The sequence below is a fragment of the Lutra lutra genome, chromosome 2, assembly GCF_902655055.1.
Source record: "Lutra lutra chromosome 2, mLutLut1.2, whole genome shotgun sequence".
NCBI lineage: Eukaryota > Metazoa > Chordata > Mammalia > Carnivora > Mustelidae > Lutra > Lutra lutra.
Genome location: NC_062279.1, coordinates 142,287,003 through 142,306,618, shown reverse-complemented (window position 1 = coordinate 142,306,618; position 19,616 = coordinate 142,287,003). Strand labels below are relative to the sequence as shown.

The window sequence follows — 19,616 nt, the reverse complement described above, 5'->3', positions numbered from 1 at the left end:
TAGGGGAATGCCAAGATGATCAAGGTCCAGTTCTTTCTCTTCAAATTGTGGAATCACAATTTGCACATAAATGATCACTTTTTTTCTTCCTTAGCAATTTGGATACCTTTTTTTTTTTTTTCTCTTGCCTGATCACTGTTGCTAGGACTTCTAGTACTATGAAGAGTAAAAGTGATAAGAGTGGACATCTTTGTCTTGTTACTGATCTTAGAGGAAAATCTCAGTTTATCACCATTTAATATGATGTTAGCTGTGGGTTTTTCATATATGGCCTTTACTATGTTGAGGTATGTTCTCTTTAAATCTACTTTGTTGAGCAGGTTTTTTGTTTGTTTGTTTTAGATTTTGTTTGACAGTGAGAGAAAGAGAGCAAGAGAGCACATGCAGGGAGAGGGAGATGCCTGCTGAGCAAGGAGCCCGATACGGGGCTTGATCCCAGGACCTTGAGATCATAACCTGAGCCCAAGGCAGATGCTTAACTGACTGAGGCCAGGTGCCCCTGTTGAATGGGTGATGTACTTTGTCAGATGCTTTTTCTGCATCTATTGATATGGTCATATGGATTCTACCCATTCTCTTATTAATGTGATGTATCATATTGATTTTTGAATATTAAACCACCTTTGGATCCCTAGAGTAAATCCCATTTGATCATGGTAAAAGATTTTTTAAAAAAATGTATTGTTGGATTCAGTTTGCTAATATTTTGTTGAAGAGTTTTGCATGTATGTTCACCAGAGATCCTGGAGTTTCCTCCTTCCTTCCTTCCTTCCTTCCTTTCTTTCTTTCTTTCTTTTTTTCTTTCTTTCTTTCTTGTCTCAGCCTAGTGAATATCTTTCTTTCGTGTGATTGATTGATTGATTTCTTTCTTTCTTTCTAAGTCTTTATCTGGTTTTGGTTATCTGGAGAATGCTGGCCTCATAGAATGAATTTGGAAGCTTTCCTTCCTCTTCTATTTTTTTGGAATAGTTTCAGAAGGATAGGTACTAACTTGTCTTTATTTTTTTTTAATTTTTAATTTTTTTTTAAGAGTGGGAGAGGAGGGGCAGAGGGAGAGAGAATCTTTTTTTTTTTTTTAAGACTTTATTTGACCCAGAGAGAGGGAGCACAAGAAGGGGAGTGGCAGGGTGAAGGAGAAGCAGGCTCCCCACTGAAAAGGAAGCCCAGTGCAGGACTCAGTACCAGGACCTTGGGATCATGACCTGAGCCGAAGGCAGACGGTTAACCAACTGAGCCACCCAGGCACCCTAGTATTTCTTCTTGATTTAGCTTTGAGAAGTTATATGTTCCTAGGAATGGATCCATTTCTTCAAGGTTGTCCAGTTTGTTGGTATACAATTTTTGATAATATTCTGTTATCCTTTGTATTTCTGTGGTGTCTTTTTTTCCCCTTTCACTTCTTATTTTATTTATTTGAGTTCTCTTTTTCTCTGTCTCTTTTCGAGGAGTCTAGCTAAAGATTTATCAATATTGTTTACCTTTTCAAAGAATCAGATCCTGGTTTCATTGACCTGTTTTATTGTTTTTTAGTCTCTCATTTATTTCTGCTCTAAATTTATCATTTCTGAAAGGTTGTTTGAAGTTTTTTTTTTCCTCCTGCTTGTTGAGGTAGACCTAGGTTGCTGTAATCTTCTCTGTTAGAACAGCTTTTGCTGCATCCCAAAGATTTTGGACTGTTGTGTTTTCATTTTCATTTGTCTCCCTGTATTTTTTTGTTCCATCTTCAATTTCTTGATGGATTCATTCATTGTTTAGTGGTATGTTATTTAGCCTCTGTATATTTGTGTTCTTTCAAGATTTTTTTTTCGTGTGATTGATTTCTAGTTTCATACTGTTGTGGTCAGAAAAGATGCGTGATATGACTTTGATCTTTTTGAATTTAAGACTTCTTTTGTAGTCTAATGTGGTCCACTGTGGAGAATGTTCTAAGAATGTGTAGGGGTGCTTGACTGTCTCAGTATAACATGTCATCAGTAGAACATGCGACTCTTAATCTCAGGATGGTGAGTTCCAGGCCATGTTGGTTGCGGAGCCTACTTGAAAAAAAAAAGAATGTGTATTCTGCTGTTTTTGGATATTATGTTCAGAATATACTGTTAGTTCCATCTGGTCCAGTGTGTCATTCAAAGCCACTGTTTCGGGGCAGCTGGGTGGCTCAGTTGGTTAAGGGTCCTGCCTTTGGCTCAGATCATGATCTCAGGGTCCTGGGATCAAGCTCAGAGTCAGACTCCCTGTTTAGTGGAGGGTCTGCTTCTCCCTCTATCTCTGACCTCCCTTCCCCCACTTGTGCACTCTCTCTCAAATAAATAAAATGTTTAAAAAAGGGGGGGCACTATTTCCTTGTTGTTTTTCTGTCTGGATAATCAATTGGTTGTTAGAGTCCCTTGCTAGTATTAGTATCAATGTCTTCTCTTATGTCTATAAATAGTTGCTTTATATATTTGATGCTCCTATGTTGGGTATATTGTAAATATTATAAATATTTACAATTGTTATATCTTGTTGGAGTGTTCCCTTTGTGATTATGTAGTGTCTTTCTCTCATTTTTTAAAAATTTTTAAAAAGATTTTATTTGAGAGAGCGCGAGTGTGGGCAAGCACGAGTGGCGGGCAGAGGCAGAGGGAGAAGCAGACTCCCCACTGAGCAAGGAGCCTGATGCAGGGCTTGACCCCAGGACCCTGAGATTTTGGCCTGAGCTGAATGTAGATGCTTGACCAACTGAGCCTTCCAGGTACTCTTCTTTGTCTCTTGTTATTGTCTTTGTTTTAATGTCTGTTTGTCTGATACAAGTATTGGTACCCCAGCTTTCTTTTCGCTTCTGTTTGCATGATCCCTTCACTTTTCCATCCTTTCACTTTTAATCTGTGTCTTTTTTTTTATGTCTCAAATGGGTCTCTTATAGGGAGCATATCGATGTGTCTTGCTTTTTTGTATCCATTCAGTCACACTATGTTTTTTGATTGGACCATTTAGTAAATTTACAACGTAATTGTTGATAGACATATGCTTATTGCTGCTTTGTTACTTGATTTATGGTTGTTTTTGTAGTTCTTTTTTTTTTTTTTAAAGATTTTATTTATTTATTTCACAGAGATCACAAGTAGGCAGAGAGGCAGGCAGAGAGAGAGAGAGGAGGAAGCAGGCTCCCCGCTGAGCAGAGAGCCCGATGCGGGGCATGATCCCAGCACCCTGAGATCATGACTTGAGCCGAAGGCAGAGGCTTAACCCACTGAGCCACTCAGGTGCCTCCTTTTTTTTTTTTTTTTTTTTTTTTGCCTCCTTATCATTTGATGGCTTTCTTTAGTGATAAGCTTGGATTCCTTTCTCTTTATTTTTTGCTTATTTGTTATAGGTTTTTGATTTGTGGTTACCATTAGGTTTATATATAATATGTTATGCATGTAACAGTCTGTAGTAGGCTGATGGTTGCTTAAGTTTGAATCCATTTGAAAGCACTAAGTTTTTACTCCTCCCAGCCCCGTGTTTTATGTATATATCATAATATATATTCTTTTTATTTTGTGAATCCCTTGACTGATTTTTTTTATAGATATCATTGATTTTGCTGCTTCTGTACTTTTTCCTCTGTACTGGTTTTACAGATGATTAATCTGCTTATTACTTTATGTTTGTATGTACCTGTGAAAATTTTTTCTTTCCTAATTTGCTTACTCCTGATTATGGCCTTTACTTTTTTTTTTTTTTTTTAAGATTTTATTTATTTATTTGACAGAGAGAGATCACAAGCAGGCAGAGAGGCAGGCAGAGAGAGAGGAGGAAGCAGGCTCCCTGCTGAGCAGAGAGCCCGATGCGGGGCTCGATCCCAGGACCCTGAGATCATGACCTGAGCCGAATGCAGCGGCTTAACCCACTGAGCCACCCAGGCGCCCCTGGCCTTTACTTTTTATTCACAGAATTCCCTTTAACGTTTTTGTGAAGCTGGCTTAGTGATGATGAGTTCCTTTAGGTTTTGTTTGTCTGGGAAACTCTGTCTCTCCTGTTCTGAATGATAACCTTGCTGGGTAGAGTATTCTTGGCTGTAGGTTTTTTCCTTTCAGCACTTTGAATAGGTCATGCCACTCCTGTCTGCCTGGAAAGTTTCTGCTGAAAAATCAGCTGACAGGCTTTGGGGGTTTCCCTTGTATGTAACTGTTGTCTTTTCTCTTCCTGCTTTTAAAATTCTGTCACTACTTTTTGCTGTCTTTGTGTAGACCTCCTTGGGTTGATTTTGTCGGGGGCTCTCTGTGGATCCTGAATCTAGATTTCTTTTCCTTCCCCAGGTTCAGGAAGTTTTTAGCTATTAAGTTGTCAAATTCTCAGCCCCCTTTTCCCTCTCTTCTCTTTCTGGGATCCTTATAATGCAAATGTTATTATACTTGATGTTGTTGAGTTCCCTTAATCTATTCTCATTTTTTCTGTTTTCTTTTTTGCTCTTTGGCTTGGTTGCATTCCATTACTCTGACTTCCAGCTCAGCGATCCATTCTTCTGCCTCCTCTAATTTGCTGTAGATTCCCTTTAGTATATATATTTTTTCAGTGATTGGGTTATCTCTGATTTTTTTTTTTTTTAATATTCTCTGTCTCCTTGTTAAAGGTCTCACTGGTCCTCCACTCTTTTCTCAGCCTAGTGAGTATCTTTATGACCATTATTTTGAATTCCCAATCAGGTGTGTCACTTATCCCCATGTCACTTAGGTCTCTTGCTGTGATTTTGTCCTGTTCTTTCATTTGGGGTGTACTCCTCTGTCTCCTCATTTTGTCTGAATCTCTAAGTTTGTTTCTGTGTTAGGAAGTTCAGTTTTGTCTCCTGATCTTGAAAGTAGTGGCTTTAGGAGGAGGTCCTCTAGTGCCCTGCCTGGTCCCCTGTTCACCAGCACCTGGCGCTTCAGGGCTGCCTTCTGTTAGTGTTGTGTGTACCCCGCTCTTGTGCCTGAGCTGTGCTTGCCTTCTAGTTGGCTGCAGTGGTCCCCTTTGCCTGTGTGGGTGGGGTTTAGTCTCTGTGTTAAGGGGCCAGTCTGGGGCTGCCTTCGGCTTCTACTTGGTTCAGACCAGATGCCTGCCCTCAGCCTGTTTGCTAGAACTGTGGTTGCACTGAATTGCAGGGTGCTTTCCCTGTTGTCCCCTGCGAGGCTTTTATGGGTGGGCGCCAGCTGCAGTCAGACCAGATCCTGCCCCATCTGTTTGTTAGGGGTGCAGTCTCCCTGAACTACAGAACTCTTTCTTCACATTGCTGTGTGGGAGGTTTTTGTTCATGGATGGGGCAGCCATCAGTCTGCGCCCAGCCTACCATTGGGGCTGCAGTGGAACTGGTGTCTGTGGTTGTCTTCCCTTCTCCCTTCACAAAGTGACTTCAAAGTAGGAGTCACTTTGGTGTTGGCCACTGTCAGGGCTGCTTGCTGAATGAGACGTTAGCACCTTGGAGGGACTCCTGCTCAGTAGGGCAGGTTGGATGGGGTGGATCCACAGGAGAATGTGGGGCAGGGGAAGGGGTGTGGTGCTGGCAAGCTGGGTAGTGAGTGTTCATGCTGGTTCTCACAGATGTCTGGGTATCTGGGGTGGCAGGGAGGGGAAGAGAAATGGTGCCCACTAGCTCTTTTCTTTTTGGACAAGGCTGCTAAGAATCCCTGCTCTCCAGTGCATGTTCTGAGATCAGTAAAGAAACTTCCTATATACACCAGGCACTTTTCAAATGCTGCTTCTAGGTGGAACTGTTTGTTGTGCTGTCTCTCTAAGGGTGGAGACTCCGTGTTCTTGGTGATAGTCCCCACTGATGGTCCCTTCCGTTTGTGGTTAATCTTGCAGGTTACTTTGGTCCCCAGCTGGGACTCTGCCCTTCCTACCATTTTTCATTTTTCTGTGTGACCTTCCCTCTGTAGTTAACTATAGAGAGTCTTTGGTTCATTCTCTGGATTAATTACACTGATGCTTAGATGATCACTTCTTGAAGCAAGTTTTGAAAGGGATGGAGGGATGCGTAGTGGGGAAATACTGAACTCAGTACATATATAGGTAAGCCAACTTGAGTTTCCGAACCAGAACACTGGTATTACAGTGTCAACTGCTTTTTTTTTTTTTAATTCAGATATAGTTAACATATCATTGTATTAGTTTCAGGTATGCCACATAATGATTTGATGCTTGTATATATTAAGAAATATAATAATCACCACAATATGTTAACATTCATTGATCAATTTTTTTATGTTTATAATAGCTTTACATTCCAGTAAAAAAATTCCACTTGGTTGTGGTGTATAATGCTTTTAATATGCTGCCTAATTCGGTTTGCTAGTGTTTTATTGAGGACTTTTGCATCTGTGTTCATTGTGGATGTTAGTCTGTAATTTTCTTTTTTCATTAGGTCTTTGTCTGGCTTTGGTGTCAGGGTAATGCTGACCTCACAGGATGAGTTGAGAGGTGTTCCCTCCTCTTTTTTGTTTGTTTTGTTTGAAAAGCTTATGAAGGATTAATATTCTTCAAATGTTTCCTAGAGTTCACCTGTGAAGCTATCAGTTCCAGGGCTTTTCTTTGTTGGAAGAGTTTTGATTACTGATTCAGTCTCCTTACTAGGTAGAAGTGTATTCAGTTTTTCTATTTCTCTGTGATTTAGTTTTAGTAGGTTTTGTGTTTCTTGGAATTTGCTCATTTCATTTCAGTTACCAATTTGCTGGTGTACAATTGTTCATAGTATTATAATTCTTTTTATTTCTGTAGAATTGGTAGTAATGTCCCCACTTTCATTTCTGATTTTAGTAATTTGTCTTTTTTCTTTAGTCTGTCTAGCTAAAGGTTTGTCAGTTTTGTTCATCTTCTAGAAAAATCAACTATTGGTTTTGATTTTTCTTTTTTTCCCCCCCTATTTCACTTTGCTCTAATCTTCTATGATTTCTGCCCTTCTGCTAGCTTTGGTTTTAGTCTGTTCTTGTTTTTTTTTTTTTTTTTTTTTTTTTTTTTTTTTTTTTTAAGATTTTATTTATTTATTTGACAGAGAGAAATCACAAGTAGGCAGAGAGGCAGGCAGAGAGAGAGGAGGAAGCAGGCTCCCTGCTGAGCAGAAAGCCCGATGTGGGGCTCGAACCCAGGACCTGGGATCATGACCTGAGCCGAAGGCAGCGGCTTAACCCACTGAGCCACCCAGGCGCCCCTGTTCTTGTTTTTTAATTTATTTTTATTTATTTATTTTTTTAAAGATTTTATTTATTTATTTGACAGACAGAGATCGCAAGTAGGCAGAGAGGCAGGCAGAGAGAGAGGGGGAAGCAGGCTCCCCGCTGAGCAGAGAGCCCAATGTGGGACTCGATCCTAGGACCCTGAGATCATGACCTGAGCTGAAGGCAGAGGCTTAACCCACTGAGCCACCCAGGCGCCCCTGTTCTTGTTTTTTTAGTTTCTTAAGCTATAAAGTTAGGTTGCTGACTGGAGATCTTTAATTATAAAGGCAAATGTGTATAGCTATAGATTTTCCCCTTAACATTGTTTTCACTGGGTCCCATAAGTTTTTAAATTTTCTCTAAGTGTTGCTTAATTTTCTTGTGAGTTCTTCTTTGATCAATTGATTTAAAATTGTGTTGATTAATTTCCACAGTTTTGCGTATTTTCCAGATTTACTTCTGTTGTTAAGATTTTATTTATTCACGGGTACCTGGGTGACTCAGTTTTAAGCATCTGCCTCTGGCTTGGGTCATTAACCTGGGGTCCTGGGATTAAGCCCTGCATCAGGCTCCCTGCTCCCTCTCCCTCTGCCTGTGTTCCCTCTCTCGCTGTGTCTCTCTCTGTCAAATGAATAAAATCTTTTTTTAAAGATAAAAATTTTCATCTTTATTTTTTATCTTTTTAAAAATTTTTATCTTTTTTTAAAGATAAAAATTATATCTTTATTTATTCACTTGAGAGAGGGACACACAGCACAGGCAGGGGGAGAGGGAGAAGCAGACTCCCAGCTGATCTGGGAGCCTGACATGGGGCTCCATCCCAGGACCCTGAATCATGAGCTGAAGGCAGACGCTTAACTGACTGAGCCACCCCGGCGCCCCCTGTTGTTGATTTTTAATTTCATCCTGTTATGGTTGGAGAAGTCACTTTGAAGATAATCTGTATTTTATTTTATTATTATTATTTTTTAAAGATTTTATTTATTTATTTGACAGATAGAGATCACAAGTAGGCAGAAGCAGGCAGAGAGAGAGGAGGAAGCAGACTCCCCACCGAGCAGAGAGCCCGATGCGGGGCTCAATCCCAGGACCCTGAGATCAGACCTGAGCCGAAGGCAGAGGCTTTAACCCACTGAGCCACCCAGGCGTCCAATAATCTGTATTTTTAAATCTATAATCTGTATTTTTAAATCTACTGAGATTTGAGCTGCCTGGGTGGCTCAGTCGGTTAAGTGTTTGTCTTCATCAGGCTCCTTGCTCAGCAGGAAGCCTGTTTCTCCCTCTGCTTGTGCTCTCTCTTGCTATCTCTCTCTCTCAAATAAATAAAATCTTAAAATAAAAAACAAAACCTGAGACTTAATAATGTGGTCTAACATACAGTCTGTTCTGGAAAATATCCCAAATGTACTTGAGAAGATCTTGTATGTGGCCATTGCTGGTGGGTGTTTTGTACATCTGTTAGATCTAATTGGTTTACTGTAAGTCCTGTTTTCTTACTTAAGTCTGGTTCTTTAATCACTGTCGAGTGGAGTATCAATGTCTCTAACCGTTAGTGTAGAACTATTTCTCTCTTCAGTTGTCAGTTTTTGTTTCATATATTTTGCCAGTCTGTTAATATGTGCACAAATATGCTTATAATTGTTTAATCTTCTTCTTACTGTATTAAACCCTTTTTTACTGTATTAAACCTTCTTATTGGGGCGCCTGGGTGGCTCAGTGGGTTAAAGCTTCTGCTTTCAGCTCAGGTCATGATCTCAGGGTCCTGGGATTGAGCCCCGCATCGGGCTCTCTGCTCTGTGGGGAGCCTGCTTCCCTCTCTCTCTGCCTGCCTCTCTGCCTACTTGCGATCTCTGTCTGTCAAATAAATAAAATCTTTAAAAAAAAAACAAACCTTCTTATTGTATTAAACCTTTTTTTAATGTATAATGTTCTTTGTCTTCTGTACCCTTTTTTGCTTTGAAGTATTTTGTCTCATATTAGAGGTACCCCTACTCTCCTTTGGTCACTACTTGGAATATGTTTTTCCATCCTTTTTACTTTCAGTCTGTTTGTGTCTTTGTATCTCAGGTGAGTCTCTTGTAGAAAACCTATAGTTGGATCTTTTATTTTATCCATTCTGCCAATTAATATTAATTCCATTAATACTTAGGGTAATTACTGATAAGGATGAATTAGGTGTCTTATAGCCTTTTTGTTCCTCATTTTCTGCTTTACTGTCTTTGTGTTTATTCACATATTTGTAGTGAAGTATTAACTTTCTCATTTCTTTGTGTATATTCCACAGCTTTTTAAGTATATGTGCTGCCAAAGTGAGCAATGTTCTACAGCTTTTGTGTGTGAGTGTGTGTATGTGTTTACAACGGGAATTACGTTTAACATCCTAAAGTTACACTATTCTAAGTTGCTTATCAGGTTAGCTTAAATAACAAAAAACTCTGCTCCTTTACAATTCTGTCCTCATCCCTTTCAGTTGTCGATGTCACAAAATTACATCTTTATACATCCTGTGCCCCCAAACATAAACCAATCTTTTAATTTTAGAATTAGTTATTTATTTAAGTAGGCCCCGCACCCAGTTTGGAGCTCAGTGCAGGACTTGAACTCACAACCCCAAGATCAAGACCTGAACCAAGACGAAGAGTCAGATCCCCAACTTGTTGAGCCACCCAGGAGACCCATAAACTAATCTTTTAAATACATTAGTAAATACATAAACTTAATTAGTAAACACATAAACTAATCTTTTAAATACATTAGTCTCTTAAATTACATGAAGAAATACGAGGTTATAAACCAAAATTACAATAATACTAACTTTTAGATTAGTAACTTTTAAAAAGTATCTTAGTCTCTTAAATCGTGTAGAAGGGAAAAATGGAATTATAAACTCTTGTTACAATAGTACTAGCTCTCGTAGTTGCCCATGCGTTTACATCTTTATTTCTTCATACAGGTTTGAGTTACTGTCTGGTGTCCTTTAATTTCACCCTAAAGAACCCCCTTGAGCATTTTTTGCCAGGTGGGTCTTGTGGGGACAAACACCCTCAGCTTTGTTAATCTGGGAATGTTGTAGTTTCTCCCTCACTCTGGAAGTGCAATTTTGATGGATATAGGATTCTTGGTTTACAGTTTTTTCTTTTAGCATTTGAATATATGGGCTCGCTGCTTTCTAGCTTTTGAAGTGACAGATGAGTAATCTCATGATTATCTCATTGAGGATCCCTTGGATGTGATGAGTAGCTTCTCTCTTGGCTGCCTTCAAGATTCTTTATCTTTGGCTTTCAGAAGACCGATTATAATGTGTTCTGGTGTTGGTCTTTTTGTGTTCATCTTATTTCGAGTTTGTTGAGCTGCTTGGATGTTTATATTCATGTCTTTCATCAACTTTGGGAAGTTTTTTCTTCAAATGTTCTTTCTACCCCTTTCTTTCACTCCTTCTGAGACATCCACAGTGTGTGTATGCTGGTCCGCTTGATGGTGTCCCACAGGCCCTAAGGGCTCTGTTCGCTTCAGTCTTTTTTTTCCTGTTCCTTAGCCTTGATGATTTTCCTTGTTCTAGCTTTAACTTTGCTGATACTTCTGCCAGTTAAAATCTTCCTTTGAATCTCTAGTGGATTTTTCATCTCAGTCATTGTACTTTTTAGCCTCAGAATTTTTTGGTTTCTTTTTAGGTTTTTAGAGACTCTTTATTCATATTTGCATTTTGTTCATATTACGCTTTGTTGACATTTTCCACATCTTTTCATTTTCTGTGTATTTTTTAAGATGGTGGTCTTAAAAAGTCTTTGTATAGAAGATCTGCCATCAGGTCTTTTAAAGGGATAATTCTGTTGATTTAATTTTTTTCCTTTGAATAGGCCATATTTTCCTGTGTCTTTGCCTTGTGTTTTTTTGTTAAGAACTGGACATTTTGATCTAATAGTGTTTTGTTTTGTTTTTTTTTAAAGATTTTATTTATTTGTCAGAGAGAGAGAGAGAGAGCGAGCACAGGCAGACAGAGTGGCAGGCAGAGGCAGAGGGAGAAGCAGGCTCCCCATAGAAGAAGGAGCCCGATGTGGGACTCGATCCCAGGACGCTGGGATCATGACCTGAGCCGAAGGCAGCGGCTTAACCAATTGAGCCACCCAGGTGTCCCGATCTAATAGTGTTTTATTTCTGGAAATCAGATTCTTCCCCTTCAAGATTTTATGTTTTTTCCTTTGATTGTTGTAGGCCGTCTCTGTGCCAGGGATCAGCCTGAGGGGTAACTCAGGGTTTGCTCAGGTCTCTTCTGAGCCTGCACCTTTTTCTGGTCAAATGTGGGCACTTTCTAAATTTCTCTTTATATGTAGTTGCTTCTGAATGTCCTTGTCTTTATTTTTTGTGTGTATTTTTATGTACATATGTATATATGTAAGTAACCAGGCCTGATATCCTTGTCTTTACTGTCTGGTTCCCAAAGGGGGGAAAAGAGAAAAATGTAAGGAGGGAAAATGGCTCCCTCCCTTTAAATGTCCAAGTCACTTCAGCTAGAGGAGAGGGTCTTTGCAACCATGGGGGAGCAAAGTGGCTCTCTTCTCTGTGTCACCCTTGTGACAGGAAGCAGCACTCAATGATGAGAGCACAGATTTCTAGTGTTTGGAGGACAGGGTCTTTTTTGCCCGCCCTGGCTTCTGCAAGATGTGTGCTGGTTGCTGCAGAGACACATGCAGGTGTCTGGGTGTGGTTGAAATTAACTTCAGTTGAATGGCCAAGTCCTCCCCTGGAAGTTGGAATGCTTCAGTAGATCCCAGCTTTCCAAAATAATGCCATTAGATGGATTTTGCCATTGCAGCTGTTTTTCAGGTGGGGAGATAGATTCCTGGTGCTTTCTGCTCCACCAGCTTCCCGGAATCCTTGAAGCTGTGTTAGGTTTTGTCCTTGTCTGTTCGCCTTGCTCTCCACTGCGCTCTTCTGGAGGGCAGGGAGCAGGCTGCTCTCTTATCGCTGCATCCCAGAGTCCCTCTGAAGTGTTTGGCTCTTGTGTAAAGGCTCAGTTAATTGGCCTTAAAATTCCTGTTTGTTCTCATTCTCTTGCAGTCCCATAAGGGCTGGTCCCATGCAGCCCTGCACTGGGCTACGATGCTCAGGAAGGAGAGAGAAGGGGGACTGTACTGGGTTGAACAGTGTGCCCTTCACCTCCAATTCATTTCCGTCTGGAACCTGTGAATGGGACCTTTTTTGGAAATTGAGTCTTTGCAAGATGTGATGAATTAGAATGATGTCATATGGATTAGGGTTGAATTGATGATTGGTGTCCTTATCAGAAGGCCATGTGAAGACAGAAGCAGAGATTGGAGTGGTGTGTACAAGCGCAGGATTACTGGCAACCACTAGAAACTGGAAGAGACAAAGATTCTTCCTTTTTGCTGTGGAAGAAGCATGGCCCTACTGATGCCTGGGTTTGGACTTCTGGCTTCCAGAACTGTGAGAGTAATCTTCTGTTATTAGGGCAGCCTGAGCACACTAACAGAGAGAAGAGGACCAGGGGGCTATGCCTCTTATTTTTAAGGCTGATCCACAGACTACTGAATTCTTTACACTTTCATATTCCCAGCTCCGTAGGGTAACGTTTTCTAGCAAACCTCCACATGAGCTAGGTTCTTTCTTTCTTTCTTTTTTTTTTTTTAAGACTTTATTTGAGAGAGAGAGAGAGAGGGCAAACACACACACACAAGCAGGGGTCACAGCACGCAGAGGGAGAAGAAGGCTCTCCACTGAGCAGGGAGCTCAATGTGGGACTTGTTACCAGGACACTAGGATCACGACCTGAGCCAAAGGCAGACATTTATCTGACTGAACCGCCCAGGCGCCCCCACCAGTCCTGAAATGGTCCAGCTGTGTGACTTCTGGGCATGTCTCTGTGGGGGTACGTGCACTCCCTCAGCTGGAGGTGTACTCCACAAACCTGGAATCTTCTCTGGGGTTCCAGGCTGCGGTTGGAAGGAACGAGGCATGTCTGTGCTGCTGTGGAACGAGGTAGTAGGAGCAAGGTGAAGGGCATGCTGTTGTTGGCCCCATCTGTGCGTGAAGACTGCTGCTGTAGATGCTTAGACACATTCTGGAAAGATATGTGCCCAAATGGTGAAGAGGAAATACCTCTGGAAAGTGGTGCTTGAGGTGAAAGGGTCAGTGGGAACAGAGGGATTTTCATAGAATTTCCTTCTGTATGTTTGAATTTGTGACAACCACGTGCACTGTTTTTGCTTAAAGCAAAATAGGGGTCCTTAAGTAACAAGGCCTGGCATCGCCTTCTGCTGGGGGTCCTGGAGTCTGTCCCTCCTCACAGCTGTGGGTGGGGTCGGGGGGCACAAGCTGCCTGGGACTTGGCAGGGAGGCCAGCTCCCATCCCTGCACGCCCTCCTGCCAAAGCCCAGCCTCGCTGGTTTTGCACCTGCAGGCCCCACTCGCTCACTCTGCCCACCTGCTCTCACTGCAGGCGCTGCAGGCTTCTTTGAAACGGAAAAGCACAAAATTAAGGCCAGACATCAAACAGACTGTAATTTTAAGGACTTCTTCTTCTTTTTAAATGAAGCGATTGGGGTTGGGTATATTCGTTTCCTATACCTGCTGTAACAGGTATAAACGGGGCTAGAATGGAAACGGTGTCATCTGTCATCTTCTGCACTTCTAGAGGCCAGAGCCTGAGCTGAAAGTGTCGGCGGGGCCACGCTCCCTCTGAGGCTCTGGGGGAGGGTCTCCCTCCACCTCTTACAGCTTCTGGGGGCTTTCGCGGCCCGTGCTGCATCTCTTTGCCCTCAGCCCCATCCTTACTCAGGCTTGTGTCTGTGTCCGTACTTCCTTCTCCTGAGCACAGCAGTCACCGGATCAGGGCCTGTTCTAACACAGAATGGCTTCCTCTTAACTGGTTACATCTGCAAGGACCCTGCTTCTCAATAAAGTCCTATTCCAAGCACTGGGGGTTAGGACACGAGCGTACTTTGGGGGCTGGCCACTGCAGTTTCTAGCCTTTCCACGAAGAAGCCTTTGTAGCTACCACATTTAGTAATTTGGTGATGTACTGTCTAAAATTGTGAACTTGCTCGTGAAAGCTGAATTTTAGATGAACTTTCAGAAAGAACATCAGAAGCTGAGAAGCCCAGTTCATTATAGTTCCGAAGCTGACCTCTGAGCGACCCGGTCAGTCAGCGATGGCGGATCCGTGCTGCTGCTTCTCTTGCTTTATGAACATCTGTTCCTGGCCTTGCTTCTTTCACTCAAATAAACTGTGCTTTGAAATCTTCCACTTAGGAAATTGAGAGACTTTCAGAGCAACTAGAAGAGAAAGAGAAGGCAGCGCAGCAGCTGATGAGCCAGCCAGAGCATGAGCGGGAGAAGGAGGTGGCCCAGCTGCGGAGGAGCGTGGCAGAGAAGGAACGTGCCCGGGCTGCCAGCGACATCCTGTGCCGCTCCTTGGCTGAGGAGACCCATCAGCTGCGGAGGACTCTGGCCGCCACCGCCCACATGTGCCAGCATCTGGCTAAGTGTCTGGATGAACGACAGCGTGCTCAGGGGGACGTGGGGGACAAGAGCCCCGAGGTAAGCCCACGCCTGTGTGTGCAGAGGACGGAGAAGGCCTCACTGGGGTGGGAGACACTGTGTCAGGGCTGTACCATCCTGCAGCTGTCAGGGGGATTGGGGCACCCAGAGCCCACTGCTCTTCTCAGCCTGAGACCCAGCTGTTGTGGCAAAGCCCAGCCACCCAGAGGTTTCTTCTAGAAGGAGGGAACATGCAAAATGTGATAGGAAGTGAGGGTAGCCTGTTTTACCAGCACCTGCCTCCCGGGATGGCCCTGAGCACTTTGGCCTCTTCAGCCTCATTCAGCTGAGGAGCAGAGGGCAGAGCTGGGGCTGCAGGCCTGCTCTGAGCAAGCTCGAGCCCTTGCACATTGGGCAGATGGCAAACTGCCCAGTCCATGCCCCAGCCTGCCACAAGGGCATTGGGTGCCGGCCATGCCTGGGGCCTCCTGCATAGCTGGCCGGAGGCGTGCGGGGCAGGGTCCTCATGGAGCAGGGTCCTCCCCAGGTGGCTCTCTGGAGCTGCCACCACATTCGTGTTGGAAACACACTCTGCGATGTTCCAGGGGGACAGGTCCTTTGCAGCATCTTCACTGAGAGCCCGTGTGGGAAGAAGCTTGATCTGAGAACCACCGGTTCCCATTGGTGGGGGGCGGGATTCCATGAAAAGAGAACCTCAGAAAGAACATCTGTGTATTTCAGAAGCCAGAGGATGAGTGGGCACGCTCATCTGACTTTGAGTCACTGTGTCATTTCCTTGTGGGAACTTGGAAGTAGCTACGCAGGAGGGGTGGCCTGGGGCTGCTGTGGGGTCGGTGAGGCCCCAGCATCTTTTTCAGCCTGGGACGCAGCTGAGTCACCTGGGGCTTCCCGGGGCCTGCTCGGTGAGGACACACACTTCCTTTATCATTCAAGGGGAATTCTCAGAAACGAGTCACCAACATACAGCCCCCCATTCTGTTAAATGCTCTGAATTTCTCGGATTCAGATGGGACTTCTCATGAGACTTTCCGCTTAGGTGTGCTCACCACTGTTAGGGTTGGTTTGGGATGTGGCTTTTAGGTGTGAACATGGTGTGGGTCAGATTGCTGCATATGGAACCACCGGGGCCGACTGTGACTCCGCAGACATGATGCTGTCATGGGCTTGGAGGAGGGGAGCTGGCTTCCTGGTCAGGCCTGTGCCAGGCAGCCCAGGGCCAGAGCCTTCCCTGCTGCACCACGGGGCTAAGCTGCCTACCCTCCTGACACCTGTGATGATGGAGGATCTGAGGCTGTGGGAGACCGTGCAACTGTGTGCGAGTCCACGGCAGGGGCGTGGAAACTGCTCTCCGTGGCGGGCCTGGGCGGGGCCAGAGCAAATTGCAACCCGCCCCCCAACCTTTCGACTCTCTGCTTTGCTTCTCTCCTGAATGCACAGCTGCCAGGGGACGTGTTGCCAGATGTGGCGACCATCTGGGGCCTCAGTCTGCAGGTCTAGCATCCTCCCTTCTTGCTGCGTGTGTCATGTTCAGCAACACGGCATCTTCCCTGTCCCTTCCTTCTGCAGCCAGAGTGTACAGACACGGCCACCTCTGTCCAGGCCGTTATTGAGAAGTTACGGGAAGAAAATCGACTATTACGACAGAAGGTGACTCATGTGAGTATCTGTCCCCTTTCATTCAACTGTAGGAGAGGGTCCTACCCTCTCTGTGGTGCTCAGGGCTCGTGTCTCCCTTGGGCCACTTGGGCTGATACACACAGTCCGAGACCTACACATTTTGCCTAAGAGTGCAGAGACCCAGCCTGTGTTCTGCTGTCCCCCGGGTTAACTCATGGGTCGAGAAAGGAGGTGCAGGAGTTTCTGTCAAGCATGGCTTTTAAGGCAGGAGAATGGCACCCAGTCCATTTCTGTGGAAGACGGTGGCTCATGGATGTCCTCTCTGCACCTTGCATGTCTGGTGGTCTCGGTGTCCCCTTGGGACAGAGCAAGCGAGGCAATGTGCATTTACGGGGAAGAACTCAGCAGCTCATTATTGCTCACAGAGCGCTTCCCGGCTTCGGCCATGTCCCCTCAGGTGGAAGACCTCAATGCCAAGTGGCAGCGCTATGACGCCAGCAGGGACGAGTATGTGCGGGGGCTCCATGCACAGATGCAGGGGCTGCGGGCGCCCCCCGAGCCAGCCAGGCCCTCTTGCCCCGAGCTGATGAGGAAGGAGATTTCTAGGCTCAACAGGCAGCTGGAGGAGAAGATCCGTGCCTGCGCGGACATGAGGCGGGAGCTGGTGGCCGTGCGGGGGGCACATGACGCAGCGCTGGAACGGGTGCAGATGCTGGAGCAGCAGGTGTCCAATCGGGGTGCCTGGGGCCCAGTGGTGGGGGTGGTCCGTCCACGGGAACCTTCTCCTTCCCAAGTGGACGCGCCTCGGCACCAGGACAGCCCAGTGTCTCGCCTCCTTTCAGATCCTCGCTTACAAGGATGATTTCACCTCAGAACGCGCAGACCGAGAGCGGGCCCAGGGCAGGATTCAGGAGCTTGAGGAGGAGGTGGCCTCCTTGCGGCAGCAGGCATCCTGGACACAGGTAGGGCCCGAGTGCTTTTCTCCTCGTTTAGGCTTGGCGTTTCTCTTGTTTTCCTTCTCATGAATTTCGAGCATCGGTCCAAGACGTTTGTCATAGTTCAAGCCCCTTTTGCCCCACTGGGGTCAGAGCTGCCTTGCCTGGTGCCTGGGGCACAATGGCAGAAGCCCTCTGTCGTTGTGGTGTGACAGCGGAGGTGGCTGGCTGTGGGGGATGTCCTGGGCTCCGAGCTCCCTACCAGGCCTTCCTTCATATACATCCCCTCCTTGCTGTGAGATGGGGACCTTGGTTACCCCATTCTGCAGACCTGGGTACTGAGCCCCCAGGTGCCCACTGGTGTCCCCCAACTCATGGCCTCTGTGCAGAGAGATGGGCCTTGTGGGCCACTGGGCCCACCACCCCACCCAGGGAGGCCTGGGAGGCCTCAGAATTGACGAAGTCTCTCACTGCGGGACCCCCGGCACCCACCTGCCTCTTCCCATCTCTGCCCTGGCCTGCTCGCTGCCCTGCAGACGCCCTAGGAAAGCTTAGTTTCTTTAGCCCCTCAGCGAGTACCCACAACACCTCTGGCCCCGGAGTGAACCCTGGGCCCCTCAGAGAACTTCCATCTGGACACAGACTGGGCAGTAGTAGCCCCTCTGGGGCTCAACGTACTGGGCGGACCTTGGAGCTGCCCCTTCTGGCCTGTGGCGTGGCCGCTGGGGTACGTTGATGGCTCGTGTGTTCCCCACTGTGGGCGGGGTATGGGAGTCATGGGGACCCCCTTTCTCACACTCGTGGATGCAGTCCAGAGCAGTGGGCCTTGACAGAGGCAGCTGTTCCGACTTGTGGGTAAAGTGGGTGGGGACCGAGGCCGAGCTGTGTCCCTGAGTCTGCAGGAGCCCCTGCAGCCTCCTCGGTGTCCTGCGGGGGTTCCTGCTTCTCGGGCGCTGGGACTACAGGCTGTGGTTGAGAATCCTGCCATGTGCGCTGGGTAGGAATGGGGTATTGTCTGGCTCGGCTGGGCGTTTCTTCCCACCATCTGCCTTGGCCTGCGGGTTTTCTTGAGGAAGCACGTGCTCTTGGGTGGAAAGATCATTAATGGTGTGGAAAGGTCAGTAGCCGTTCAGCGACTCAGGGTTAAGAGGAGTGACCAGAACCAGCTCCAGGTCCCATCCCTGGGAGCACACGCCGGGGTGTGGGCGTGTGGGCTCTGGGCCACTTCAGGAAGTGGGGAGGGGTGCAAGTCCCTTGCAGGGATAGAAGAAACACCTCAAGTGCGAGAGCCCAGCACGTGATTTGGGGGACTCTAGGGCAACTTATGTACATGGACCCTTGCCTCTTTTCCAGGAGCGTCGAGAGCCAGGCTCCTGCCGGACTCACATGGGAAACAGAACCTCCAAGTACTTAGAGGCCAATGCTCTGGAGCTTGTGGCGCCCAGTGGACGGAGGGCTGGGACTGGATCTCAGGGGCTAGACTCCCCTGGTGAAGGCCGGTGCCCAGGGGCAGCCCGGAGAGGACAGGGGGATCTTCAGTGCCCTCACTGCCTGCGGAGCTTTGGTGACGAGCAAGGCGAGGAGCTCTTCAGGCACGTGGCCGAGTGCTGCCAGTGAGCCCCATGCCGGGACGGGGGAGAGCCCTCGAGATCTGGGGCCCAGAATGGGCTGAGGGGGCTTCTGATCCATCTTGGTCCTCCCTGGGTGATGGAACAGACTGGGGATATCTCATGGGAGGGAGAGTGGCCCCCCAGCTGCCAGATTGAGGCCAGGAGCAGGGAGCCAGCCAGTGCCACCAGCCCGCGCCGCCCACCCACACCCGGGGCACTGCAGCTGCTGGCAAGAGCGGGCTGCCTACGGGGATCACACGTGTGGGCCCCAGGGTGAAAGGCAGCCTGCCTTGTTGTGTTGAATAAGGACCAGGAGGTTTGCAGAAGCGAGCATTGCGGCAGACCTTGCACCTGGGGGCCGGTGTCTGCCACCGCAGAGCCATGCATCTGCTCAGTTGTACTGCAGTCGCCTTTGCCACGGATCTGCAAGTCAGGGGACATTTCATATGCACTTACTTTCATAATAAACGTACTTGCTCAGGTGACTGCTCTGCGAGTGCATCCTGGGGGCTGGGGCGCGGGGATGGCAGTATTCCCAGCCAGGTGGGACCTCAGACCAGCTGGTGAGGAGAAACACTCTCGTGTTTGCCACCTGCCAAGGGACCAAGATGGACTGGCCGGAATCCAGGCAGGCATGCCTGTCAGGGCCCTTGGGACCTGGGGCCAGCCCAGCTTTGCCTCTGGGCTAGTTCAGCCCCACCCCAGGGTGTGAAGTCAAGGGCTGGAAATAAGGAGAGGAAGCAGGTGCAACAGCAAAGGGAAGGTATGGCGGTGTAGGACCTGTC

The 19,616-nt window shown here is 46.5% G+C and overlaps 1 protein-coding gene across 2 annotated transcripts in view; it reads left to right on the top strand.

Moving 5' to 3' along the window:
- Positions 1-19,616, top strand: part of TNIP2 (TNFAIP3 interacting protein 2) — a 51,444-nt gene that overhangs the window by 20,659 nt on the left and 11,169 nt on the right. Inside the window, exons 2-6 of one of the 2 annotated variants that reach the window (XM_047718669.1) lie at positions 14,421-14,708; positions 16,236-16,325; positions 16,744-17,010; positions 17,129-17,248; positions 18,575-19,316. In XM_047718669.1, coding sequence (XP_047574625.1) covers positions 14,421-14,708; positions 16,236-16,325; positions 16,744-17,010; positions 17,129-17,248; positions 18,575-18,838 — 1,029 coding nt within the window. In that variant the 3' untranslated portion in view covers positions 18,839-19,316. Of the gene's footprint in view, positions 1-14,420; positions 14,709-16,235; positions 16,326-16,743; positions 17,011-17,128; positions 17,249-18,574; positions 19,317-19,616 lie in introns of those variants that run through there. The other variant, XM_047718670.1, reaches the window with a different exon arrangement.